At 45.4% G+C, this 26,885-nt stretch overlaps 1 protein-coding gene across 1 annotated transcript in view; it reads left to right on the forward strand.

The window, feature by feature from the left end:
- Nucleotides 1-26,173, forward strand: part of ntn1b (netrin 1b) — a 31,579-nt gene extending 5,406 nt beyond the window's left edge. The window contains exons 5-9 of the mRNA XM_019858486.1: nucleotides 10,681-10,869; nucleotides 14,212-14,361; nucleotides 16,555-16,608; nucleotides 20,173-20,247; nucleotides 25,847-26,173. Of these exons, the coding sequence (XP_019714045.1) occupies nucleotides 10,681-10,869; nucleotides 14,212-14,361; nucleotides 16,555-16,608; nucleotides 20,173-20,247; nucleotides 25,847-26,169 (791 nt within the window). The 3' untranslated portion in view covers nucleotides 26,170-26,173. The remainder of the gene's footprint in view (nucleotides 1-10,680; nucleotides 10,870-14,211; nucleotides 14,362-16,554; nucleotides 16,609-20,172; nucleotides 20,248-25,846) is intronic.
- The last annotated feature ends 712 nt before the right edge of the window (nucleotides 26,174-26,885 follow it).

Below are 26,885 nucleotides of genomic sequence, written 5' to 3' on the forward strand. Positions count from 1 at the left end.
TATATACTGTATATGTATATACTGTATATGTATGTATGTATATAATGCTAGTGATTAATTAAGGACACTCCTTCCATTTCTGAGGCTGCGGTTCAATCTCAACTCTGTCCCCTGTACTTGCATGGGCTTTGTAATAATAATAATAATAATGACAATAATAAAAATTTTCTTCCTCTCACATTCGCAAAACATGCATTTTAGGTGAAATGAAGACTCTTAATTGATCACATGTGTGAACGTGAGTTTAAAAGATCAAAGATTGTTCTTCTACGTGTGTCCTGCTATTAGCTGGCGACCAGGGTGCCTTTTGCCCCGAGTTGGGATTGGCGTCCAGCTCACCAACAATGGTGGATAACGCAGAAAGCGCTTTACAAAATGGACGGATGGATTGATATTGTTATTTAAAAATCAGTAGCCATAAAATAAAACAACTTAAAACCAGTTGATTAACACCATTATTAAGCAGTATAATATTTAACTGAAAGTAATTCTATAACTTTGGCTACAGTGTTGTTTCCCGAATATCCACCCACTGATTGATGAGGATGCCCTTTTGTAAACTGCACCTCAAGAAAATTCCAGAGGAGAAAAGAATGCGTAGGAAGTAATTTCAATAACAACAAGTGCGCCTTTAGCTTTCCAAACGTGTTATGCTGCTTTGAGCATGTTCCCCAATCCTGCAGCCAGAAGGAAGCATTGCAGCTGCAGTGACAGACTTCAGGGGCGTGTTGTGTTTCCTTAAGAAGGTGCCAGTCCAGAATGGACCGACAATTAGGCCGCTTTTAGTGACATTTTATGGCACCGACAGAGCCGCCTTAAAAAGCCTGCGAGCAATTCAGAAAGGGAACACAGTGGGAGGTCATTTGAATCCTGATTTAAGAGTTCAGTGCAAGTGAACGTATGGCGGTACTGTTTATTTTTTCAAGCAGAGCAAGGGGGTGCCTTCAGGGGGGGCAGTATCAACAACTCACTGCCCCAGCACCGTGAAGCAAAGCTGGAAAAGTAACAAGTTGTGACAATGCGTTGCTTTGCTCAACTAAACAGGACAAGTGAACAAGTTGTTCCCCTTGGCCTGCGCCTTTGGCCCCTTGCAAAGGCGGCATGTGAGGGTATTTTACTCAAACAAAAAGCTTGTTACGTGTGGCATCCATCTCGCTGTGTGTGGGAGGCGGCGGCCTCCTTTCGCCATCACTCTTTGTTTTGCATGGGAGCAGTTGTCATCGGTTAAACACACACACGCACACACGTCGAAAAATCCGAATGAGCACATCTTCCAAAGAGGAAATAATCAGGAAGGTCTGACACAAAGCATGGCGCGAGACCTGAGGGTGGGACTGCTTCATTAAGGTCGGATGAACAGTAGTTATTCAGTCCTGAGCTTTCTCATTGCTGTTAAGGCAAGTGGAGAATACATTCGGGCTGCACAGCATATGGAAAAAATATCGGATATTGCAAAGACGTGGGATAAATTAAACTTTCATTTGGAGTTGTCTGCTTTGATGACTTTGGCCAGTCAGATGCAAGCTGAAATGTGCATCGTCATCTAATAAGAAAACAGTAGAAGGTCATTTTGCCAGATGAAAAGAAAAAAAAAAGTATTTCTTTCAAGAGATCATAAAAATTTCATTTCTTCAAGGCACATGCTAAATATCGCATTTATATTGATATTGCGATATTCAAGACCCATATCACACATTGCATCTTTTTCCAGTATCGTGCAACACTAGTATACAGTGCATGTAGTGGGCACAACATTGGCTCCCTGCCCTTGCACCTCATCCAGTGTGATTCATCGATATGTTTGCGATCATTTCGAAGTGGGATTTATGAAAAGTTTTTCAACTTTTAGGTGCCATTTCTAATCAATCTAAATGACTGAGTAACAATCATATTTCAAATCCTACAGTATGCAATGTGCTTTGGGTGACTTTCCTCTTTATAAATTGTGAACTCACCCTCGGATGGCAAGTGACAGACAGAAAGCATCCAGAGGACGATTATTGTGTGTGGATGGATTTCATGTCGCTGAGAGAAAAGACATTTGATGACACGGGTCGTGTCTCAGGCAGCTGCTTCATATTCTCTCCATGTGCAGTGTAGCAGTGTCGTTGAAACGCCAGCGACCCCCCCCAACTGCCTGGCCTGACTGATGGGCTGCAAAGGCAACTGTGTGGGAAACTCTTGCTTGCCAAATGGATACTGTGAGTTGGAAACGATAGTTTTTAACACTCACGTGTGTAACTCTTGCCGTCGTAATACTTTGCAATTATAGCCGATGAACAGGTGAGAATGATGATGATGATGTTGTTGCACTCTTGTCATCCCACCATGTGGACACATGCCAAAAAATCCAAAGCCAAATCATCAAACCAGTGAATCAATCACGGATATTCAAACGTAGAAAGCAAGAAATTGTGACCAATTATCCCATTCCATCTTTTAAGAACAATTTTAGGAAGTCTTTTGTTTTTGGTTCACAATGGAAGGTCTATTATGGGATGCTTGTGTAATATTGATGTGAAAGAACTTGATAGGACTCAGGGCGACCCTCAATCCAATGTTAGCATTCTAAATGTTCTTCTGGATGAACGGACAAAAAATAAAGTCCCAATTCCAAAATGCTCTTCTATCCATATAGAGAGTTGCAAGAGTCACGCACAAAGTAGATTAGGAAGGACTTGATTGTCTCAATTACCGGTTGGCTCTCATCCCGGCAGCTACACTGTTACTCCAATAGTTCTGGGGGGGAAAAAAAAAAAGGCAGCATGCTGAGAAAATATTTAACAATATGGAGCTTTCTGGAGATGGATGTGGAGCCGCTTTCAAGAGTTTTTTAAATCAACAGCGTCGCAGATTACAAGTCACGCTGTGAGTCTTGAAAGTCAAAACAACAAGAGCACCTTTTAAAAACATGCGCATTCTTTCTTTTCCTCAACAAGCTTGTTGCATGACAGCGGCTCGCCGAATTAAGAAACACCAGTTTGGACATGAAGCGAGGAGCCTCTTGAGGCCCCAAGACGCCATAGCCCATAGAACCGGTCTCCTTTTCATAAAGACTTTCTCCAATTGTTTTCACATTCAGCCGGAGGGATTTGAAGACGCGAGTTGTCTCGCTGCCCGTCTTTGTCCGCGGGACTGACCATTGGGACCACTGACACGCTTCTTGCGCTGCCCGCCTCCTGTTTGGGTCAACAGGTTTGGCCCCGCCAAGCCCGCTCACCATCTGTCTCTCATTTGAGCTCCTCACCATTGGCTCATGTCATGATTGGAGCAAAACATGAGGTCATAGATCTTTCGAGATGATTCTTCATTCGCACCCCTTTCTTCTTCTTCTTCTTCTTCTTCTTCTTCTTCTCCTTTTCTCCCTCGCCCGTCACCGTGTGCCAGCACCACGGGCATGGGCAACCACCACTATTAAATTTAATGTAAGAACATAACATTCACTCAGAGCCTGTTAGTTAGAACACAGAGAAGACGAGAACATAATCATAAAAACAACTGCATGTGTTGCTATTGTGGTGCTTTGTTTGTTTGGATCTCCATTAATGACGACAATAGTTGCTTCCCCTTTGGGTTTGAACATTACAACTTTCAGATGTGCTGTGTAAATAGTCCGACCCAGAACAACAAATTAGTTTTAATGATAAAGTTTACGTGAGAATAGTAGTAGTGGTAGTGAAGAAGGGGGGGAAAAAAACTGAAAGTATGTATGTGGGGGGGAAAAAAATCGATTCCAGGTGAAAGCGAGCATAAAACCTGCACTGGTTGATCGAAAACAGGTGCGAAGCAGGTTGGGGAACATTTCTTGGCCTCCCAATGGGTTTGAAAGTCACACACCCTTGAAAATCCCATCAGCAGCAGAGTGCCAGTTAGATGGACTGCCGAGTCTCAGTCATCTAAAACGTGCCGAAGCCTGACTGCCGCTCGGGGGTCTTGTAGTGGAAAAGTCAAACAATGTGGCCGGCGGCGGTTTTGTGAGTGGAAATGCAGCCAGCAGTGACCTTCGCATCACGGGAGCAACAGTCGTTGTCAAGCACCTTTGCTTTCTTTCCTGCTTTCCGCATGTGCATGTGCATGTGCATGTGCATGTGTTCGGGGGGTTTTTTTGTTTAGTTTTTTTTTTTTTTTTGACAGTGACAGCACAGCACGAGTTTGAGTAGGAGCGGGATTGTGACAATGACTCTGAAAGTGGAAACGTGACCAACATTAGATCTTGCGACCCCCAGAAGATATATGGAATGGGAAAACAGAAGAGCTTGAACTGTCCGAGTGAGCTTTTTCTTTTCATTCTCCCTTGGTTCCACAAGAAAGAATCCTTCTTCTTGAACCACTTCAAGCTAAGGCATAGAAAAGAAAAGAAACCCATCAGCAGTGATCGCATCCAGTGTTGAACAATATTTGCCTTGCTCGCCACGGCTACCGAGCAGATGGCTCACCTAGAAAGCAACATCCCAGCTTCGGTCTCACAGAAACAGACAACGCAAAGTGTCTATCTGAGACGGTTTCCTCTTTCAGGAAAACCTTAACTGCTGACGTCAACCCAGACGAGGACCCCATAGAACGTTTTGGTTGCGTTTGCTCTTATTTACACAGACATCGAGGCCCAATTTCTCATGATAGAGAGTAGGAGATAACGTCGGGTGTCTGGTTCCCACTTTCAGCCCGCCACTGGGAAAAAGAATGACCTCAGACACAGCACAGAGACAATACATGGAGTGTCTGGGATGTGTTTCATGAAGTTTTTATGTCGTGGAGTGTCATGATTACATCTGGGGAAAAAAATAAAATGAACACGGTGTCCGCCACCCATCATTCTGAGAACGGGAGAAGACGTGACTGCGATGCGAGGTGAACTTTGTCATTCTGCTCACGTTAAGTATTCAATCAGTAGCAATTCGCGTAGCGTTCACCAGGATTGAAGCGTGTCTGAATACAAATGATGAGCGGAACTCTTCCTGGTTGGTTCATGCAAGATGCTGATGCGCCGCGATGCGAGGTGAACTTTGTCATTCTACTCACGCTAAGTATTCAATCAGTAGCAATTCGCGTAGCGCTCACCAGGATTGAAGCGTTTCTGAATGCAAATGATGAGCGGATCTCTCTTCCTGGTTGGTTCATGCAAGATGCTGATGCGCAACACGACAGGACCGTTTGGGATTTTCGTTTACGGGGAATGGCTCTTTAAATTTCCACAATGAAAATCCCGTCTTCATTGTTAGATGATACTTATAAGTAAACACATCTGTTTTTCTCATTCTGATGACATCATCAGCGCATACAGTATTTACTTACTGTTTCAATTTTGGAATTCTCCCCTAACGAACCCGTATGTGGAAAATAAGCGTCGTGGCTCAATGGTTGGGGTCAGCGGTTTCATGAGCAGCAGGGGGGCTTCATGCCGTAAACTACCTCATTGGGGTGGCCTTTTATTTTGTCGCTAATAACGTTGACGGGTCACCGCGGAGGTTGCCAGAAGCTGCTGTGATTCAGGAAGAACCAAGCCTTTTCCTCTTCAGCTTGTACCAACGTCCTGGAGGCCACCTAGCAACCGGCACAAACTTTGGGACCAAAGCGAACGGAGTACCTCTGTGATGTCGACTCAGTGTTTCCATCAAAACAATCGGCCACCATTAATTCCGACTTTTTTCCTTCCTATCTGGAGAAAATGTGGCCGCCGTGTTCCGTCTGTCATCCTCTTTTAAGTCACATTTCAACTCCCAGTCTGTTTTTAGGTGGTGAGCGCACGGCACATATAATGTGTGAGCTCAGACAAAGTCTGCATATTATAGTCCCGACTCACTTCTTGGTATGCATCTAATCTTCCCCTCAATTAATCTTTCCGTCCTCGATGCTCACTGTCACTCTCCATTGGCCTCCGATTGAATATAAAACGGAAAAAAGGCAAAACTCGCCTGATAGGGTTAACCCACACACAGGAGACATTTTTTGACACGGGGATCCGGCGGGTTTGAAGTTGATCTGAGGAGCAAAGAGCAGAAAAAGCATCATAAGCGTGCCACCACGATGTGGATTTATTCATCTCAGTGTGATTTACAGCCCAGTGGCTTCCTACCTCCTTCTCCCCCTTTTCTTCTACACGGGGGAGTACGGCACGTGCCGGAGTGTTAAAATAACCTCCCCGCTCAGTGGGAAACATGGACTGGAAAAGTCTCACCGATGCTTGGTGCAGCTTCAGTCCTGGGAGAATAGCTCTAGTCGACCACAAGCACCTTAACACTGCGCTCGGGATCGAGCTGCAGCCACTGCAGCTGTTGTGAGAGCGCTTGATCAATAAAGACTGAATTGTATAAAAGAAACTGCTCTTCAGGTTAGCGGTGTAAGCCTAATGAAACTGTTACACCGGAAACCCAAATTTAAGGACAGAAATGGTAACAATTGTAAGGGTGTAAAATGAAACCGTGCCATACTGGAGAGTAACCCCCCCCCCCCCAAAAAAAAAAAACCCTGCAGAAAACCACAGGTATCGATTAATCTATAGAACAGTTCCAATTTTCACCTTTTGGCCACACGCAGGTCGTGACTATGCCCCACTAAGCTTAAACGGCTTTGCCTAATGGCGCACGGTGACATCACACCAAATGATATCCACTGGCCGTTGACGTCGAGGCAGCGCATTCCGCGTTCGCTCGGCAACAGGACCATTTACAAGCGCACAAAAGGCATGTGGCCTGCTTGATGGCTCTGCTAATTGATCCCCAGCGGGGATCACAGAGCTTTTGCCAGTAAAGATGGGGAACGCCTCCCGTGACATCGCCGGTCAACGGAAAGCTTTCAGTTTGCCAGCATTCAGCTACGCGCCTTGAGTTGGTGGCCTGAAGTTGACCATCTCAAAGGATGTTTTTTGAAGCACAGTTTGGAAACGCCACGGGGGAATTTCATTGCAGTTGAGAAGTGGATCAGATGTTCAAAATGCGTTTGTGTGTAGCCCCACTTTTCCAATACCTCATGGACATTCCTGTGCTTCCAACTTGGTCGCAACAGTTTGGGTGAAGGTTCATGTAGTGCCATCTCTTTTTGGTACATGATCTTAAACCCCTTGGATTGGCACATTTTTTTTTTTTTTTAGGCTTTTATTTGTTTCCAAGATACCAAGGTGACGGCGTTCACTCTTGATGAGGCAGTACTCTGAAGTCATTACGTAAACCTGCAACGTTTCTGGCCAAGATTGAAATCTAACATATTTTTTCTTTTACTTCACTGTTTACATTTTTGCCCTCAGTGAAAATCGTCAATATCGGTCCAATCTCTTGTAAAATGATTCATCATCTGGAGAGCTTGTTGCTCCTTTGTTGTTGTCCTCACGCTCACCTACCGCGCAACATCCCAGCGGCTGCAGTCCTGTGTGATCGCAATTCTTATTTGTTAGAAATCTGCCGTCTGGTGCTTAAAATGTCGCGACAGAAAGACCTGATGTGACATCATCGGACCAGTTTTGCTTGTTGGCATACCAGATTCAAATAAACTACGAGATAGAATAAACTTTAATGATAAGATCTTTCGGCAAGATCTTACCTGCGCTTTTTTGTAATTGCGGCGTTACTTGTTTCTACCTATTACATTCAAATGAACTCCGAACTCTTGCGAGATCCAACTTCAAAGCCCGCCCACATCTACCTGACTACTGTTATATAAGCATTCTATCATCTCTATGTGACGCTCAGCGAAACCCTTTTAAGGTAAAGTACAAGTAATCCAATTTCACCAAGTGGAAAAATCAAGCCTCGATACTAAAGACACTTTGTGTGGTTCCTTTCAATGTATGAATCAGTCAGTGTTCAATGTCTCGGAATTGTACAGTGTTGTCAGGACTATACTGTATATCTTCAGAAGGCTCATAAGTCTTCTTCGGCTGGGAGCGCCGTCTGATTTAACCATCTGATCAAACCCTCTATAAGAGTGACTTCATTGGATTGTGCACGGTGAATAAATGGTTCCAGTAAAAACAGAATTGCATTCTTACAAACACACTGCACACGTCAAAGATCATCATGTCAAGACCCCCCACCCTCTCCGCTCCCAATAATCATTCTCACATCTCTGGATGAAGTAGAGGTGGGAGGGGGCGGGGGAGGGGGGCGCCTCCACCAAAATGCGATATTTGTAATTCCCATCCAACATGCACACCCACCCCAAGTAGCTCCTTCACTAGGCCTGATAGATGACCCTTGAACAGAAATAGAATGGAATAGCATCGTTCCAAGTGGGCTCTTTCCACCAAATAAAAGCAGAACTGTCATCTAAATTCATCATCGGAGGCGTAACCTGAAAGCTGCACTCTTGAGCTACCGCCGTCGAATGTGAAGCCCTGTTTGTTGTGGGGCTCTCCAATCCAGACCCGCCTGCGGCAGGTGAAGCTGCGTGATGCAGAGAGACTACATCATAAAACACACAAGAAACGGCTTTAGACCTCCCACGTGCTAAACAGCCAAATTCTGCAAGCTTACGGTTCACATGAAATGCTCAATGAAAGACCAACATTGAGTAGCATTGATGTTGCGGTAAACATAAGCCTTCACAAAACTTTAACACACACGGAGTAGCATCGCATTTAGCAAAAGGGAATTAAAGCTGCGTTTCAACAAATATGTTCAACCAAACCATGCACTAGTGCACAGGTGCAAACACCAGGCCCGGGGGCCAGATCTGGCCCACCACAACATTTTCTGTGGCCCACGAAAGCAAATCAAAGACGTCAACTTTCATGATGCTTGCTAAAATCTCGACCATCATTTCAAATTCTCATTTGTAATAAATAAGAGTGATACTGTAAGCATTTTCTTGTTCCCAAAAAAACCCTCGTTACAGTAACTTAAAGGTGCTACAATATGCTTCATAAGAAAGTGCATTGTCATGCGCGTTTTTGAGCGAAAATGGAATAAAACTGGGGCAACATTTTGACGGATGGAAAGATTCCGCAAAAACTCGAAGAAAACGAAGACATACAAAAACCGCGGTTCAACTGCATCTAATTTTAGATGACACGTGCTCCGAGGTGGCATTGGTCTTATCGGCGTGCACGCTATTGTCACTGTTGGACAACTATTGTGGTGACTGCGTGAGTGAGACAGCACAGTGCACTTTATAAGGGCCTGGGGACAGCTGCCAAGATAGCATTTATTAATCCCCTGACGCCACTCGCATACATTTATTAAAAAAAAAAAAAAAAATTGGTTGACAGTCTTCCCATTTAAAAAAACCCCAAACAAAAAAAAAACATTAACAAACATGAATTACAGCGACAACTAACAAGTCAGCCTTGTTTCCCCTTTCAAAATAATGTACATCAATGTTTTTGAACTAGTAACTGCTTCCTTTGATATGCAATCTCTGAGTATTCATTTTGATGAAACTGTAATACTTGCTTTCTTCAGTAGTCAAGGGCGCATTTCAATTGTTCTCCATGAAAAATACAGCCCCTCCCCACACCCCTTCCCCACTTCCATTTCCCTCTCACACACTTCCCTTAAGTGGAGATAACATCTGGGATAAGAAAGCGGTAAAAAGCAAAGAGGGAATGGGAGGAGGGAGCATGTATTTGTGTGTCTGCGTGTGCGTGTGAATTCTTAAAAATGTGTGTTCGATCAGCCTCAGGGAGGGAACCATTGGAGATAAGCTTGTGACAGCTGCCAAACACCTCTGTGTAAGACTGTGGTGCTGTGTGTGCATTAGTAATGGACCCCCCCCCCCACCCCTTTTAAGGGGGGGCCTGTGCATGCATGAATCCCAGCCACCTGCCGGCTTGAGTCCCTTCTGGCAGGTGTGACTCGGTGTGTATGTGATTCAGAGCCCTGATGATTGTGGAGCATATGTGGCAGCGTTATCGAGAGCCAGCATCTCCAGGCAATAACATGAAGACGCTGATGGTGGAGATTCGTGAAATGCGAGGAAACGTGAGCTTTACCTTATGTGAACAGCAAACACCGGATTTTGTCCGATAACAAAGTGAAAATCATGAAAAAAAAACCCATTGCGAACACCTACATCACTGATCTTTGTTGACGGTTGATCTTAAAGAGACCTGTCAAACACGAACCACTAAATTAAAGACATGAGAAATCAAAAGAATTTGGTCCAGGCCTTGAATAACTGTACACTTAAAAAAAAACTTTTGATTGCAATCTTATAGTAAATGTTGGACAGGGAAACAACGTTAATAATACGGTTTTCATCGTGCTTTCATACTAATTATTTCAATAGGTGAACCGTTGAACAGAAAGGCAACGCGCGAATCAAATGACCGAAAATCGTCCTGATCACAAATCAACAAATAGAAGAGTCTCAGATCTCTGTGAGAGGGGGAAGCACCTTTTCCTGCCAGGGTTCAAAGGTTAAATTCACAAGCAGGTGGCAGACTCAAAGTGAGCCTGGAGCAGGACGTTCAGTCCACAGGCTGCATTATTCCCAAGGCCGGCCATCTGTTTCAATAACATCCTTCTGCCTCGCTCAGATAGAATCGCGTTGCATTTTGACCTCCGGTGTGACAAACTCGTATTTTCTAAAAACAAAGGGGAGCTCTTTTTTACTTCCGTTGTATTCATGACCGTCCGAGGGTGCGGCTGAAACGTCGGTGTGCCCGAGCTTCACCGCAAAATTGTCAAAGCGTCTGGTCAGAGTGTTGAGCGTTCATTGCTCGTCTCTCTCTTGTCTCCCGCCCATCAGCCTGCCACTGCAACCTGCACGCTCGCCGCTGCCGCTTCAACATGGAGCTGTACAAGCTGTCGGGCCGCCGGAGCGGAGGCGTCTGCCTGAACTGTCGTCACAACACGGCGGGCCGCCATTGCCACTACTGCAAGGAAGGTTTCTACAGGGACATGAGCAAGTCCATCTCACACCGGAGAGCTTGCAAAGGTAAAAACTTGGTTGTAATGTTTGTACACTTCCAAAAAAAAAAAAAACGACACAAGTTGCATTTGTATCTCTAGAGGGTAGAAGAAAGAGGAAAAAAAGCGCCGAAATTCATTCATTGGCATTCTTTCCCACTTCAAGTTGGTCCTTTGATCTCTTAATGTGATACGTTTTGGCCATTTTTTTTTTCAAAATTTGACCAAGGGTTATCACAGATTCAACGGCAGAAATTGAAGTCATCTATCTTTAAACAAGAGTTTGGAAGTAACCTTTTAGTGGGACATTAAGACATAGAGTGTGTTTTCAGTGCTTGTTTGGCTCCAGACTTTCACAGTACATGCAAGAGAACACCTTGAATCATGTGTTGAAAAGTCAACGTTGTCATAAAGGGGGCTTACGGAGTTGCCATGGAACATGAGTCACTTCAAAATTCCTGTAAAATTCCAGTCAAATAATCCCTTTGTTCACAGTTAGCAGGCAATACTACGCTGTCATGCTTGACGTATTAAAGGAATTCTTCGGGAAGTTTGGAATAAAGCAGCCACCTGTCTCTGCACCGGTGAACTGACCCGCACCGCCGCAAAGCTATTTGGGGGTCCCCTGCGAATGACTGACAAGACAAACATAACAAACAGAAGGTGCGAGCGGATTTTGGAACCGGCTCACTAATCTCTTCGTGCCTGTTTCGCACGCGCGCGCGCGCACATAAACCGGCACAACACATCGACGCAGGTGCGGGCGCATACCTCCGGTCGAGGGCCAAGCGGCAGAGGATTATTGGCAAGAGAGACAAAAAAAGGGGGGGCATCTTGCGCTGACCCAACCACTTCAGTCAACAGGACACTTCCTGAGACACGTGACTTCTGCAAATGAGGAATCACGCCAAACACATTTTATTCACACGTCGCCTTTCTGTTGTTCTGTCGTTTATATATTTTGACTGAAATTAAAGGAAAAACCCAAGGCCCCGTGACCGTCTCTTAAGTCCAAGCTTTCTTCTGAACACAGCATTGAGGTCGGTTTACTGCGTGCGGTAATGCGGCGTTGAGCAAAGGTTTGATAGATCACCCGCATTTGGAAATGGTCCTTCGCAGCATTGTTCGAGCCTGCCAGTCTAAACATTTGCACACAGTGGAAGAGGAGTTAGATTCCGAGTGTTGAACCTGGCGTCAGGTTAATGCAAGGAGAGGGTTCTCGCTCAGCCTGATGATGGAGTGACATCCATTGATGTTTGCAAAGTCTTTCTAAACAGCCGGATCAGTACCCGGACGAGCTGAGGCCGGCGTGCCCTTCGTCCCGTCGCCAGCCGGGTGCTCGGGGATCAAAGCCAAACAGCCTGATTGCTGCCTTTTCTCCTCGGGTGACCAAAACGGGCCGACCCGACATCCGTTAAAGAGCTTCTATTTATTGTTCAAATCAGCCCACCCTCCCGCTCTGCTGTTGTTGGACAGGAAATAGAAGCGGCGTGCCAACACGGCCCCGAGGAAGTCTGCTTTTATTTCCCCAATCCGCAACTCCCTCCTCACTTGACGTCTTACTTAAACGTGCTCGCGGCAATGCGCCTGATGGATGGCCGCTCACTGGCAGAAATCTGGACACCAGAATCTCCAGTGGCGGCATGGAACGGGTTCACGCTTCATTTCGTCGACGGGCAGCTTCACCCCTCATCGAGCAAAAGTGTAAACGGGGCTCTTGGAGAGTCACTTGAGAATAGATTTTTTTTTTCTTTTCCCTCTTCCCTCAAATTTCTGGCAGTTGAAGCCTTTCACCGGGCACAGAGGAGAGGAAATTGATCCATGTCACACTGCCCCGAGTCTATTTTTGACATCACTTATCCTGTTCGGGGTTGTGCTGAGCTGAAGCCACTCCCACTTGAATGACGTAGTCGGAAAACACCCTTGACTGGTCGCCGGTCAATCCAAGGGCGAGTGTACAACTACACCGTAATGACTTCTGCTCACATTTCTGACATCGTAAAATCTCCTCCCCCTTTTGTTATTCAAGGCCAAACAAAATTTACCGGACAGCAGTTTGGAGTTGCGCACGCCACCAGCAATCAGGCCTAGTTTGACGCAGACTCTCCCTTTTCAATCAAAGTTAGCAAAAGGGTTGCTTCTCACCAATGAAGATTATCCTAACTTCCTTCTTTAAAGAAACAATACAATACGATTTAATTCTCGTGACAATGTGACTTTTTTCTTGTAGTTGAAGTCCTACTCGTAATGTTGCGGTGGTAAACTCTTCAAAAACATCTGATAAGTCAAACTGTCAATGCCTCTCGTGGTTCATACCAAGCAACACTTTCAACGCTAATAAGAAAGCTCGGCCTGTACTTCAAGCGCTGTATCTCGGTCCTGTAATTGTTTGGCAGAGCGTGCGCATACTCACGGAGCAAATATCTCACATTGAACGTGCAGTCTTCCCAGCTAACCGCTTAAGCAGACTTTGAAGTGTGTCCCACTCAACCGTGAACGGGAAACATTATTCAGCCAGTGTGCGCGAGCGCGTCGTTGCCAAAAAGCTTTGCAGTGGAAACTCAATCTGAAGAGCACGCAGCATGTCTGATCACAAACGTCTGCGCCCGGGCTGCTTCGAGACAGACTCCAACCTGCATACGTTTCGATATTAACGCACAAGATGGAAGATGTGCTAAGTGTGTGAAATGCTCATCGGAATCACGTTGTTTTGTCTTTCGTATTCCTCGTCAGGGATGGAGGGAAACTCTGTCATGAGGCGGTTTTATGCTGGTGCAAGGCCCAGTTCCTCGTCTGTGATATTACTGAAAGAAAATCAAGTTAACTCGAAAGGGAATGATTTCTCAGTATGTTTGAGTATTTGGATGACTGTCGATGTATGGAACATGTTGGGCCCCCTTCCAGTGCCAAGCGCGTCAAGCGCCAAGTGTGGTCTAACTGCGCGCATGGGCGGAGTCTTCTTTCTTTTTGGTATTTCTCATAGACGTGCACCGGTAGGAATGGGCGTCTGCACCGTTGTGTGAGTAAACGCAGCCGACTTGATTCTCCTCCAATTGAAGCAGCTCCTCTTATTCCTTTTAAATTCAGCGCAGGAGAGAAAAACAGTTAGATGGCAGAACATCACGCGCTCGCCGGAGTCCCCGCGGGAGCTCGGCGTGCGCAAAGTATGTTTTAGAAGGACGTGCAAGAAGATCAGCACTTAATGATGTGTAGAGGGTGCGTGTGACGACCAACACACACACACACACACGCACACATAGTTTTGCCGCAGTCAGGGGGGTGCTTTTAGAAATTAATGAAATCACGACTTAACTTGGCTTCACATCACTAATGTTGTTTCCTGTCATGTCATCTAATTGGCTCCCTCCAGCATGTGACTGCCATCCAGTCGGAGCAGCAGGGAAGACGTGTAACCAGACGACAGGCCAATGCCCTTGCAAGGACGGAGTTGCGGGAATCACCTGTAACCGATGTGCCAAGGGATACCAGCAGAGTCGCTCTCCCATCGCCCCCTGCATCAGTAAGCTTTTCTCAAGATGAATTTACAATTCTACCTCAAACATAAATTGGACTAGCTTTCTTAGTATTCACGGCCTCCATGACCAATCAGTGGAGCTGCTTCAATGATTGACGTGGAGATCGCCCAACGATGGCCAAACGTGGCAAACGTGTTTACACACTCTAGCCATCCATCCGTCCGTTTTCTAATTCGCTTTCCCTCACGAACATCGCGGGCGTGCTGGAGCCTATCCCAGCTGTCGCAAACTCCACATAGGAAGGCCGGAGCCGGAATCGAACCCTGCGCCGCTGCACTGTGCTCTGTTGCGGACGTGCTAACCAGTTTTCCTCCGTGCTATCCCTCTCACGCTCTCATGAAGCAGCAATTCAGACATGCAGAAACTGAAACCGCAACATAACTGAGGAAAAAAAAACAAAAAACTTTCTCAAACAAAGTACGTAGCTGAAAGATTGACTTCAGTACAGTAACAAAGTATTTGTACAGTACAGTCAGATGTACAGAAAGCCACATTACACTGAACGAATTAGTGGAGAATGATGTCATGTAATTATTTTTAAAACACCAGTCAGACGCAAACATTTAACATGTCAGAGTAAAAGAGAACCGCTGATCACTTTGAATTAGCTTTGCCATACCTTATTTAGGTCTTTTTTTTATGATTTTGTGAGCTCACTGGTGCATGAAACAGGAATGAGGTAAAGTATGAAGTGGTCATTTTACAAAATGAAAATACAGTAGTATATTTATATACATCCATCCATCCATCCATCCATTTTCTGATCTGTTTATCCTCACAAGGGTCGCGGGGGGTGCTGAAGCCTATCCCAGCCGTCTTCGGACAGTAGGCGGGGGACACCCTGAACCGGTTGCCTGCCACTCACACACAGAGACAAACAACCATTGACGCTCAAACTCACACCTAGGGACAATTTCGAGTGTTCAATCAGCCTGCCATGCATGTTTTTGGAATGTGGGAGCAAACCCACACAGGCCCAGGGAGAACATGCAAACTCCACACAGGGAAGCATGTGCTTAGCAAATTTGGGTTTGGATTTTAGCTCAGATCTTCTGTGTGGAGTTTGCATGAAAAAATTTGAAAACTAAACATGATAAAAAGAGAATTAAAACATCCAAACATTTCCTTCAAAATGCCCCATTAGTTTAATTGTGAAGTAACTTTCACGTGCAACCGTTTACCATGGATAGCTGCAGTTTTCGAAACCTTTCACTACTACGCAATGTGGCGCAATGGTGATTTTTTTTTTTTTTTTAATCGCTCACACTGAGGATTTATCACCCTCAAGAAGACGTCTGGTCTGCAGCAATAAATGTTGTATTGTGAATAAACCACAGCGGTTCATCCAGTTGCAAATATTTTTCCGCTGAACAAAAGCCGTTTTTATTCTGATAACAGTTTGACAAATCAAAGCTGCTTTCCTTTTTCTTGAATGTTCCGTCTGATCTCAGAAGACGACTTGAAATGCTTGTGCAGGCTTGTTAGGAGTCCCGTCACGTCTTGTTATTTTTATATCCGATTCCATTATTCTGGATGGATATTTGGCTGTTTAAACCCTGGCCCGCATCAACAGGACCTTACCACTCACCTAACGTGGCCTTTTGTGCCTTCTGTATCGTTCGCCGTCTGTCTTACGGTAAATCCCCAAAATGTGTCCAAAGAAATGATGGCTGATACCGTATAGCTATTGGCTGCATCTGCTGGCTGCCGATGGCAGGCCTTCGGTAACAGACACCAGCGTCACACTGAGATAGAGATCGCTGGTAGCTATTTTGATCAAAAAAAAGCGTCTGACTGGTATTAATAGAGAAGTCATGTCTGTAGCCGCCGAAAATGGTGCCCAGCGCGCTTTACGGTCTTATCGTGAAGAAGGAAAAACAGAACATACTTGGTTCTCCCGCAGCACTTTCAGCTCCGCTTTGGCTCTCAGCACCTCCAGCAGACCACAATGGCAACACTTGCACAAAACTCATCTTACACCAGCCGCTGAGGCACGGCGTGTGTCCAAATCAGCTGTCGTTCAGAAGACATCGCGCCCGGGCTCAAAGGTGTATGATTCAGGATATGCGACGTGTGGACCAAGGCAGGAGAAAGAAAGTGTGCTCTCATGGACCAAACGCGTGTGGATGATTCTCTTTCAATGACAATTAATGACCCGCTTCTTGTCTTCGCCGCAGAGATTCCAGTTGCATCACCTACAGCGACTTACAGCAGCTACGATGAGACATCAGGTCAGTAACGAGGCAAACATTCTGCTTGTGCATTTACACGTTTCTGCAAAAATCAGGACCCACAATCCTATCTGGACTGGGGTTGGAGGTGGGGGGGGGATAGGATGCTGTTTTGACTATTTGATTTTTGCCAGGTAGTGGCATGCTTTATACCTCCGTAATGCGATAAGACCAAAAAGCATACCTTGTTTTTTTTTTTTTTTTTTGTTTTTTTTTTATAGGTGTTTACATAAAGTTGCTCTGACACTTTTTACACCAAGTACCGCCTCAAAGTATCACCATAAAGACCACAAACAAATTATAGGAGCATAGTAGGCTCAAGTTTTGGCAAAAATAATTTGAATAATAAAAAATGTTATCATTTTAAGCCGCTGTCATCTTGACCGTGATTAAATAATTCAATGAAAATGCTTTGCACGTAAGTTTGATAAAAATGGTACCTGACATGGACATGTTTGAGAATAAACAGTTCTAAAGGATAACTTGAAAACAAAGTTAAATACAACTGAACTGTACTTAATAATGTACTTTATTGGCTTAAAACAAAATAATGTAAGCCCTTGTGACACTATACACAGTTAGTGTTTTTTTTTTTTAAATGCGCTTAATTCAGTCATTCACGATGTGGGAAACGGCATTCATGTTTTTCTATTTCACCCTCCATCTGCAACAACGTGGTCTCACTTCCGACCATCAAGGTCCACCACTGATGCAAACTCCAGGCTCGAGAGAGACTTTATTATTTTATTTTTTTTCACGGCTCCCTGCGGCGTCATTGCCTGTATTCCAGGCCTGCGCTGCGACCCCCCGCCCTCCCCCCTGAGTTTTCACCCTTAATCTGATTACATGCTTCATTTGCACCAGTTTGTATTTCAATCAAGGCTGACCGCGCTGCCAGCGAAGCCCAGCCTGATTTACTCAGACAAGAGTCGCCATGCGGTGACATGAGGCCATGTGCCACGGCAGTATTTACCCATCGCTTTAGTGTCTTTTTTTTTTTTTTTTTTTTTTTTTTTGTGGTCAGTGTGTTCCTTTCATGGCTCATTAGGTTCAGACCCTCCCCGGACCCGTTGTTTTAGTTGTTTACAGTGTTGCCTGAATTAGTTTGACTGTGATATTGCATTGGCCTGGGAAGTTTGGAGACTCTCTGGGGGCTCCTCCCACGACACAGCCAGGATGATTGACATCTTTTATTAAATAATTGACATAAAACGAATCGTAAATAACTTAAATACCAGCACTGAGATCAAACTTTCTAACCAAATAAGAATCTAAAAAGAAAGCTTTTTTTCCTCTCGAGGTCGTAGGTGATGACCTGGGTCGCCCCGCCTTGTTGCGATGTTTCTGACGGCGGGGTGAGTCATTTCTGACTCCCGGCGACAGTGAAAGCAGCAGAGACGGTGTAAAGCTTGGATTCTTTGTCGACACCACCCTCCAAATTAGAAGCCTTGTGGTCCCTCAGCGATGAGCGTGGCGCTGCCGCAGTGCCGCACAATGAGGGCGTTTGTCTTCCCAGCAGGAGATTGGACCTTAATGAGCGCCGCGGGTGTAATGGCTCGGAGTGTGCAGCCATTTCTCTGAGGGGGCGCAACGCCAGTGTCGCCTATCAAAGGGGGTGGCTTTTGTGCCTAACTGATGCTTCCTTAAAAGTGATAGCATTTTTTTTTTTTTTTTTTTTTTGTTTTTTTTTTTTCTGATCCCACCACCTGAGAAAGCAGCCAGGCATTTCAACCCAAAATGCTTCCTCAACATACATGAATTCCATCCTCATTCCACAAACCAAATGACTTTTTCTTTTATAAGAGGGCGGAGAGGGGCGCTTTTTTTCTTCCCCCATCATTACCCGGGCAACCTCATTCACACAGAGTAGAATGGAGAAGAAAGGGGGCGACTGGACAGAGAGCTGGAAGAAATAATGAAGTTTGTCCATATTCAGGCGAGCTGAAAGGCCCCCCCCCCCTCTCTCAACTGCTCCCTCCTTCCTGCTTTCCCACCCCCCCCCAGAAAAGGGAGCACGGGTCTCACTACTCGGAGAGAGCAAGAGTTACAGCAACACGAGTAGACGATCTGCTTCCAATTTGTGTCAGTCAGTGGAAAGTGGAGAGAACAAATGATTTCAATTTGAAGTTTTTAGCCCCTCACCACCAGCTCCCTCATTATGAGCCCTAACTGGCACGGTGACAAAAGCAGCAGTCATCTTTAAAGCCTGCCACTAAATGCCAAGTGCACATAAACTGGCGAATCTTCAGACATGAATTTAGACTTCGGGCCCCATTTTCGTTCCCGACGCAAGTCGAGCGCAAAACGTCGTCTCACTGCGGATGCGAGGACTTTTCTTTCTTTTGGGATTTTTGCTCGACTTTGCACAGGTAGAATTGGGCATTTGTGGCGTGTTGCTCCGTTGATGGATGAAACAAGCCTTTTCCCGCCCCCGAAATTCCTTATAATTACATGGATGAAACCGTAAACATAACGCATCATGACAAAACCTACTGGCAGTCGTAAATTGTTGGTTTTTTTTTCTAATCTTCAACTGATTCCAAGGTTTTGATGCACTGTTGAGTCCTAGATTGGCGTGAGTACATGAGTCGCAGCCGACATTTTCAGCATCTTTCAATGTCGATGCCCCTCTTGCGCCGACTGACAAATCCAACACAGCTGGCGGTGAGAGTTGAGATTTGTCAGCATGTGTGTCGGCGGAAATTTTGCCCAAACAAAAACATTCCTCTGCGATCCCCCATCCAAGTTTTGCACAGCAGGCAAGTTGTTTGATGCTTTGTTGTTGTTGTTGTTGTTGTGAGTGTTTTTTTATGTGTTTATGGCCAACAGTCATCGTTACACAATACTACAATTAAATAAATATGTACTGTAAACAGTAACTTGCCAAAGTAAAAAAAAAAAAAAAAAATCTATATAATTACAGAAAATTACAAATAGCCTGCGATTGGCTGGTGACCAGTTGAAGCCCGAGCGAACATAAGCGGTCATGAAAACGAATGAAAGAATGAATCTCAAATAGGTGATATTTTCTGTGAATAACAGTGGATAGGGTCCAAACAAACACATCTTCAAAGAGGTAGATTTCCCAATGCCAGACCGCAAATATGCAAGTGTAATTTAATGGGAACCGAGGGCATGCGAGTGAAAGTGTTGATGGCAATCAGAAGAGGATTTCTTCATATTTCACAATGGGAGCCAATGGAGGTCCGCACACCGCAACGGCAACCCCAGGACAGCGTATTCCGCAACGATAAAAATCCAGCGGTGTTGTGAAACAATCACACACAATCACTCTCAAGTGAACCCACATTTTTTTTTCCATGCTCATTAAATTGTGGTGCACGTTTAAGAAGGCAAGACCATTTTTTTAAACAGCCTTCGAAAACACACACCACCTTAAAAAAATCAAATCAATCAATCAAAACTGTCATCCCCCCCCCCCCACTTTTTCATGAGCTGTCAACGACACACCAGATGAGAATCGCTGTTCTCCATTTGATTTCGTACATTGTATGAATCAAAATGTTCAAAAAAAAAAAAAATGTGCGTTTCCCTTCATTCCAGATTGTGAATCCCACTGTAAAGCTTCCAAAGGGAAAATGAAGATCACCATGAAGAAGTACTGCAAGAAAGACTACGGTGAGTGAGCCCACTCTGCAAAAATGTGCCGCCGCGGACGCTAAATGTCTCAATTAATCAGAGGCGCGCGGCATCCACGCCCTGGTGCAACTCCGCCGCTGATGACTTAAACAGTCGCAGCCGGTGCTGCGTGTTTCTCCTTTACCCACATCTTCATTTGCTGTGATGGAATCGTCTGCTGGGTGTTCTGCTATTCATCACTTTATGAGGACAAAAGTCTGTTTACACACTGACATCATGATGACCTCTTGCAGTGTGGGGACCCAAAATCCGGTCCCCGTAAGGGAAGTGTGCGTCTGTATTTTGTGTGTGTGCGTGTGCGTGTGTGTGTGTGTGTGTGTGTGTGTGAGACGAGACACCCAAGTCACGTTCCACAATCAACGCAATTGCTCTGAGCCATCACTTTTTTTAATGATTGATCGTCCTTACACGCTTTGCCGTTGCATTCTTCGAGAATATGTGAGTCTTGTGCTTCTATATTTCAAATCCCATAACATTTACTTGCGCAGGTGCAATGCACTTGTGTGAAGATGTAAGAAGGTGCCGATGTACTCGCTGTAAGTCGTGATCCCGCTCGGGTCCATGTCTGCCATGCAGAAATAAGAATACATCCCCAAAGGTGCAAGACCGGCCAATAGCAAGAAAACACAAGTCGAGAAACAGCAGCCGCAGCGCAGTGAAATAATTCAGACGGACTGAAGTGGAGAAATCCCCTATGTTTTTCAAATTCCGACAGATGCTTTTGGTTTTGAAGGTCCGAAAGTGTGGACATGTCCAGGAAAATAGGATTCAAATGTATGGGAACAGGTGTAATATTACCAATGATTTTTTTTTTTTTTTTTTGGAATGACTTACATTACCGAAGTAATGCATGTGCTAAGAATAACTAATACTAAAATGGAACTTTAGCTTTTGTTTGGCATGACTTCCCGCACATAAAAAAAAAAAAAAAAAGTAAAAATCAATGAACAACCCTTATTGAAATGCAGACACAGCTTCCCCGCATAACTTATCAGAATTTGGACTTGACACAAACAAATGGAGACATCTGAAAAAAATCTGGGACCGTATCAAGAATGCATCCAAAATGATATGTCGGTCTCTGCCGATTTTTACCAGATGTTGCGAATAGAATAAGCTTTGACAATCAACATCCTTAACCAGAAGTTCTTTGTGGAGAGTGCGGTCGTCGCGCACAATTGTTTTGTTCCTTTCGCTAAGTATTTCATTTGATACGATGACAAAATCATTGCTGAAAAGAATTATTGTCTGGAATTTAGGGAGATGGAAACCGTATTTCTTGCTTGTCACAGTCATAAAGCAAAACCCCCGGCCGGTCACGAACTGGGAAAATGTTGCCTCGACTTGCGGGAAGATTTGGGAAGCGTGACTACCTCTCCTGTGATTCGGGGCTCACCCGGGGGGGCTGCTCCGGCTCCCTCCGGGTTCAACGCTTTCACTACTAAATCGTGTCCGAAACAGAGCGCAGACTCCAAAAGGATTGGCAAAACCGGTTTTCATTTTGAAGCAAAGTTGTCCGCCGAAAATAACAAATAGCAGAACTTATCTTCTGAGTTACTTTTAAGTGATCAGTAGAGTAACACACTTATTTTTAAAATCAAGTCATCAATTCAAGGTAATGTGGAAACGCTGCATTTGACACAAATTTGATCCATTCACCAAGCGGTAAATTTGGGACAACATTGTGAAACGTTTTTTGCCAGCGCCATCTCGTTTTCTGCGAGGAATTTTGATCGTTTCAAGTATTTGCCATGAAAAGGGCTCGGGTCTGCGCCGGTGCTGCCCCCGTAGCTTTAATTCCAGTAGTTGTTGATCAGAGTCGAGTGAGCTGCTGAGTTTCAAAATCAGCCGGGCAGACTCAAGCGGGTCAGACAATTGATGCTGGTTTTCTCTCAGAAGTTTTTCGAGAAGGAGATGATTCCGTCCGAAGCACGCCGTGGCTGCTTTGCGGACATCTTTGCTGAGCCTGCATTCCTTTGCTTTTGCCGTTAATTCATTTCTCAGGCCTGTCACCTCGCTTTTATTGGTCTCTCCCTGTTCTCCGGGGGTGGTGTGAGGGGGGGGGGGGCACAACCCCTGTGTGTGCGTGACCGCGGTGAACCCCCCAGGGGTCACGGGAAGGGGCCCTCTGTTTAAACACAGTTGTGCACTCTGCCGGCACCGAGCATTCCTTGGGGCGCAAACAGGTGTTAAATTAGGCAGCCGGTGACGGATTGCCACCGCGGAGAGGAAGAAATATGTTTTGTTGATTCAATTTTTGTTTTTCATCCCCGCCGTCACTACGGAGACGGCGGACACAAAAGGATTATTTTCTGGCCTGACATCCTCCTCGGCACACACACGTTCCCTCCTCCCTCCTCGCGCCACCCGGAGAAGAATGAATCAAAGCCTCGTGTGTTTGCTGCCGCTCCGGGCCGGCGGTCAAAGGCGTGGAAGCCCCCGCCGCGACTCAGACGAGGGCAGGAGGTCCCCGGTGGGTCTCTCGGCCGATAACCGGACGGGACGGGGGCCTCCCGCTGTAATGAAGTGAGCTCGAATGTCACGAGCCCCTGCCTGTCGATGGCGCCCGGTGTCAAGCTGCAGCACACCGCCCCGAAGCCGTTGAACCCCGTGGGAGGTTTGGCCGCCGGCTCGTCTCCTTTGGCAGCCGTTGTGTGAGCGCAGCGCCGTTTCGCACTTATCGCTTCCTCTCACAACACCTCTTCTTTTCCATCTCCCGCTCCGTCGTCTCACCGCAGCGCCGCTATTTTGCCACACGCTCTTTGACCCCGCCGCTGCCGAGCGAGGCTCTTTCGCCGGCGGCTATTTGGTTTAAAAGCAAGTGGCCGGACGTGTGGGGATTTTGTGTGCGTTTGGACACAAAGTGAGAATGTACTTGAGAGCGGGCGAGTGAAAGATACTAAGAGGAAGCGAGGCTCGGTGCCTGGATGCTGCAGAGAAGAGGGCGATGTCTCTGCTGGGTTCTCACGCCGGCTAGTTGGATGGCGCTCTGGGAGCAGAACCCGGACAGCTCGCGAGGTTGGAACATATTCCGATTCTCCTGGAACTTATTCTGTGGCTGGGAAGACAAATAGTGGGCTCTCCTCCCTCCAACACCCCCCAACGCACCCTTTATGTGTCCGAATGGAGGAGAGGGCCGCGTTTGAATGGCAGGCCTGTGAGAGCTCACTCGACTCAGCCCAACAAACCTTCTTTCTTCTGATATTGTGCGCGGACACACACACACACACACACACGCACACATGTCCACAGCGAAATGCCCCATTCTCTGTAACGAATAAAAGGCCCGCTACCGGATTCCCCCAAAAAGTGATTATATTCGACTGCAGATGCAAAGAGAAAACACCTGTCTTTGTTGAAATGCATAACTTTATTCGAGTGGAAAATGAATGGAAATGCCATTCATCCGCCACAAAAAAAAAGAAGGTTTTAGCAAGGAAAAATCTAATATTGACCTTTATAAAAACACAGATGAATAACATTGATAAATAACATGGAAAGAATGACGCGTTTTGTTCATTTTGATTGAACAACTAACTCTATAATGTTTGTCATTTTACGTCGAGGATAAAGAAAAATTATTGTTATAATATCTGTCTACATGTGGTGCCCCACCATTGGTCTTTGATTATCTGTTGCTTCTAAAACGACTGTCACTGCTAACAATTAGCATCTCAAGGGGCGTTTGCATTGTTTACTAGCATTAAGCTAAGCCGACTTTCCTAAAGCAAAGCTATGTAAACGTCAAATGTATTGTAAAAACACTATATACACAATATAAGAGTGACATTTAGGACAACAATTTTAGTGAGCGTAACCAAGTAAGCAAGTTGTTTTTATTGAAAACTTTAAGTTGGGTTTCAATGAAAGGGACAACCGTTTTGGAAAACGTATTTCTTTTTGGTGAAATGCAGGAAAGCCAAAGTTAAAACATGTCAACGTTTGTTGACTTTACATGATTTTGTGTTCGCCAAACATTGTTCCCTGGGTGTGTGGAAAGCTCACGCTCGGATAATGTCATCCCATTCTCTCGATGGCGATGGGAACGACTATCGTTGAATAATAGCAGATGCTGTTGGCTGTATTCTGAAACCCATCGTGACATTCCCGCTATGACGCCACGTGTTGACGAACACGGCAATCGCGGCATTACATGAAATGTGGATCAAGGGATAAGATAATTCTTCGCACCTGCGGCTGCTTGGCGCGAGTGACATCTTGAGCCGGTGTTGTCGAGATTAGAATCATTTGCACTATTTGAAATAAATGTGAATAACAGCGCGCTCAAATCAAACCCAGATTGCAACGCATATCAAGGCCAGCTGAGCTCCGGAGATGTGTTTCTCTGGCGGCAATCAAAGTGATGTGAAAAAAAAAAAAACAAATGTTCCGTAGGGCTCTGCCGCCAAAGGGGCCTTTAATTCTTCTCTCATGTGAAGTTTCTCCGCCGTCGCCTTTCTTGCCAAAATGCGTCGAGCCTACTGGTGCTCATATCCTTTCGGCGATCCTCTTTCGGGAGGTAAGCGCAGGACTGGTCAGCGGCCAGTCGCAGGGCGCCTGCGGACAAGCAGGCAGCCCCTTTCACATTCACGCCTATCGACAAGGGCATGTTTTGGGACTGCGGACCCGGAGAAAACCCCTCACAGGCACCCGAGCCACGCTGGGATTCAAAGGCCACACCTCAGAGCGGTGATTCCCTCACACAAATGTGTTGTACTGAAAAGAAATATGTTGTCAGCTCGACTAGTTCCATTCAAATCTACTCCTATTTTAATTTAACGATGAATTGGTGTGAAAGTTTAAAAAAACAACAACTGTATTTTGAAAACACTGTCCAGTTTTAATAAGTGCTGTGTGAGGTGGACTCCACCAGATGGTAGTCATGCCTAAATTGTGGTGCTCCATCGCCGGCTATCGTGAAATGTCTTGAATTCATGGTAGAAGTGCTCTTCTCGAAGCATATCCAGGTTTGATCACTTTTATTTATCATTTTTTATCATGACCAGAAGCCTTTAAAAGAAACTTCAAATGCCCTACCTGGGAACACGTGATGTTACCAGGTACATCCTGATCAATATTTATATGTCTGTACATTATTTATATGAACGTAAAATCTGTTCAACACCCTGAACAAATCATCTGAGTTACATACAGTAGATGCTTTGGAGATATGTAGACACCTTAGACAAAAAAAAAAAAAAAACGGTCGGTGAACCCCCATCGAGTGGGGGAAACAGAGATGTCACAAAATAGCGGCAAACCTCTACTTTTCTCTCAGACATGTCTTTGGACCGTATAAAAGAAGCTCCTCCCCTCACTGAAACATAGTTCCTTGGCACCAAGATGCCACAAAATGGCCCCAAAGCAAGACTTTTATATGAGATGCAGTTTTGGCCCGATTACCAGTCAGCAAATAGGTGAGTTTTTCAAGTCAAGTGGGATTTAAATAACAGAGGATGCGTCTTCCCCAAAAATCTGTCACCGGGCAAATACGTGGGGGACCGCTTGACGCATGATTTGAAAAGTCCACTTTCCATGTGATATCCCCTTGAAGACATCTTGCGCTGTCCTCTCTCAGCTGTGCAGGTCCACGTGCTCAAAGGGGACAAGGCGGGCGAGTGGTGGAAGTTCACCGTCAACATCATATCGGTCTACAAACAAGGGGAGCATCGCATACGGCGCGGAGACCAGCTGCTGTGGGTGCGCGCCAAGGACGTCGCCTGCAAATGTCCCAAGATCAAACCCGGGAGGAAGTACTTGCTCATGGGCTCGGACGATGACGACTCCCCCGGGCAGAGCGGGGTGGTGGCGGACAAGGGGAGCCTGCTCGTCCCTTGGAAGGACCTGTGGGGACGTCGCCTTCGGAAGTTCCAGCAGCGCGACAAGAGGGGAAAGTGCTAAAGAGGAGAAAAAGAAAAAAAAAAAGGGAGAGGGAGGGAGAAGTGGAGGCCATTCTCCAGTGGGGTGCAATGAAGAAGGGATGACAAACAAAACTGAAAGAATGATTTCTAGAGGGGTGACTTGCCTGCTGCTGCTCTGACTTGGGACAAAAGTTCATGAAAAAAAATGTTGTTGTTTTTTTTTTTGTTTTGGTTTTTTTGTGAAGGAGCTCATTATATGGTCATTCTGTTTGTTTGTTTGCAGGCTTTGCACCGAATGTTCAGGATGAGTTAGATCACAATCCGTCAAAATCCCCTCGTCATCTGTGACGCTATTTTTTTCCAGAAAATGCCCCGAATTCGACGTGAATTGATTTTACCGTGAATTTTTAAAAAATGAGGTGTCCAGCATTTATTAAGCAAAATTGTTGAACGCGTTCGTCGAGGTGGTCAGCTTCTCAAATGCAGACGTTGTCGTGGGCCAGCTCAAAGTAACACGATGTTGTCGTGGTGACCTCTGCGTAAGTGTAAGGTCATTTTGTGTGCATAAATAGACAATAGATAGATGTCGTCACGTCAGTGTAGAATAGACACATCAACCCTGCACTTATTGATTAGTTGAGACTATTTTAACATATGAGATATGTTCATATTTTTTCAAGTGGCACCCAAAAGGGTAAACATTTCCTCTTTTGTGCCATTTCATGCAAAAAAAAAAAATATATATATATATATATA

This window comes from Hippocampus comes, unplaced genomic scaffold (assembly GCF_001891065.2).
Source record: "Hippocampus comes isolate QL1 unplaced genomic scaffold, H_comes_QL1_v1.1 scaffold48, whole genome shotgun sequence".
Classification (NCBI taxonomy): domain Eukaryota; kingdom Metazoa; phylum Chordata; class Actinopteri; order Syngnathiformes; family Syngnathidae; genus Hippocampus; species Hippocampus comes.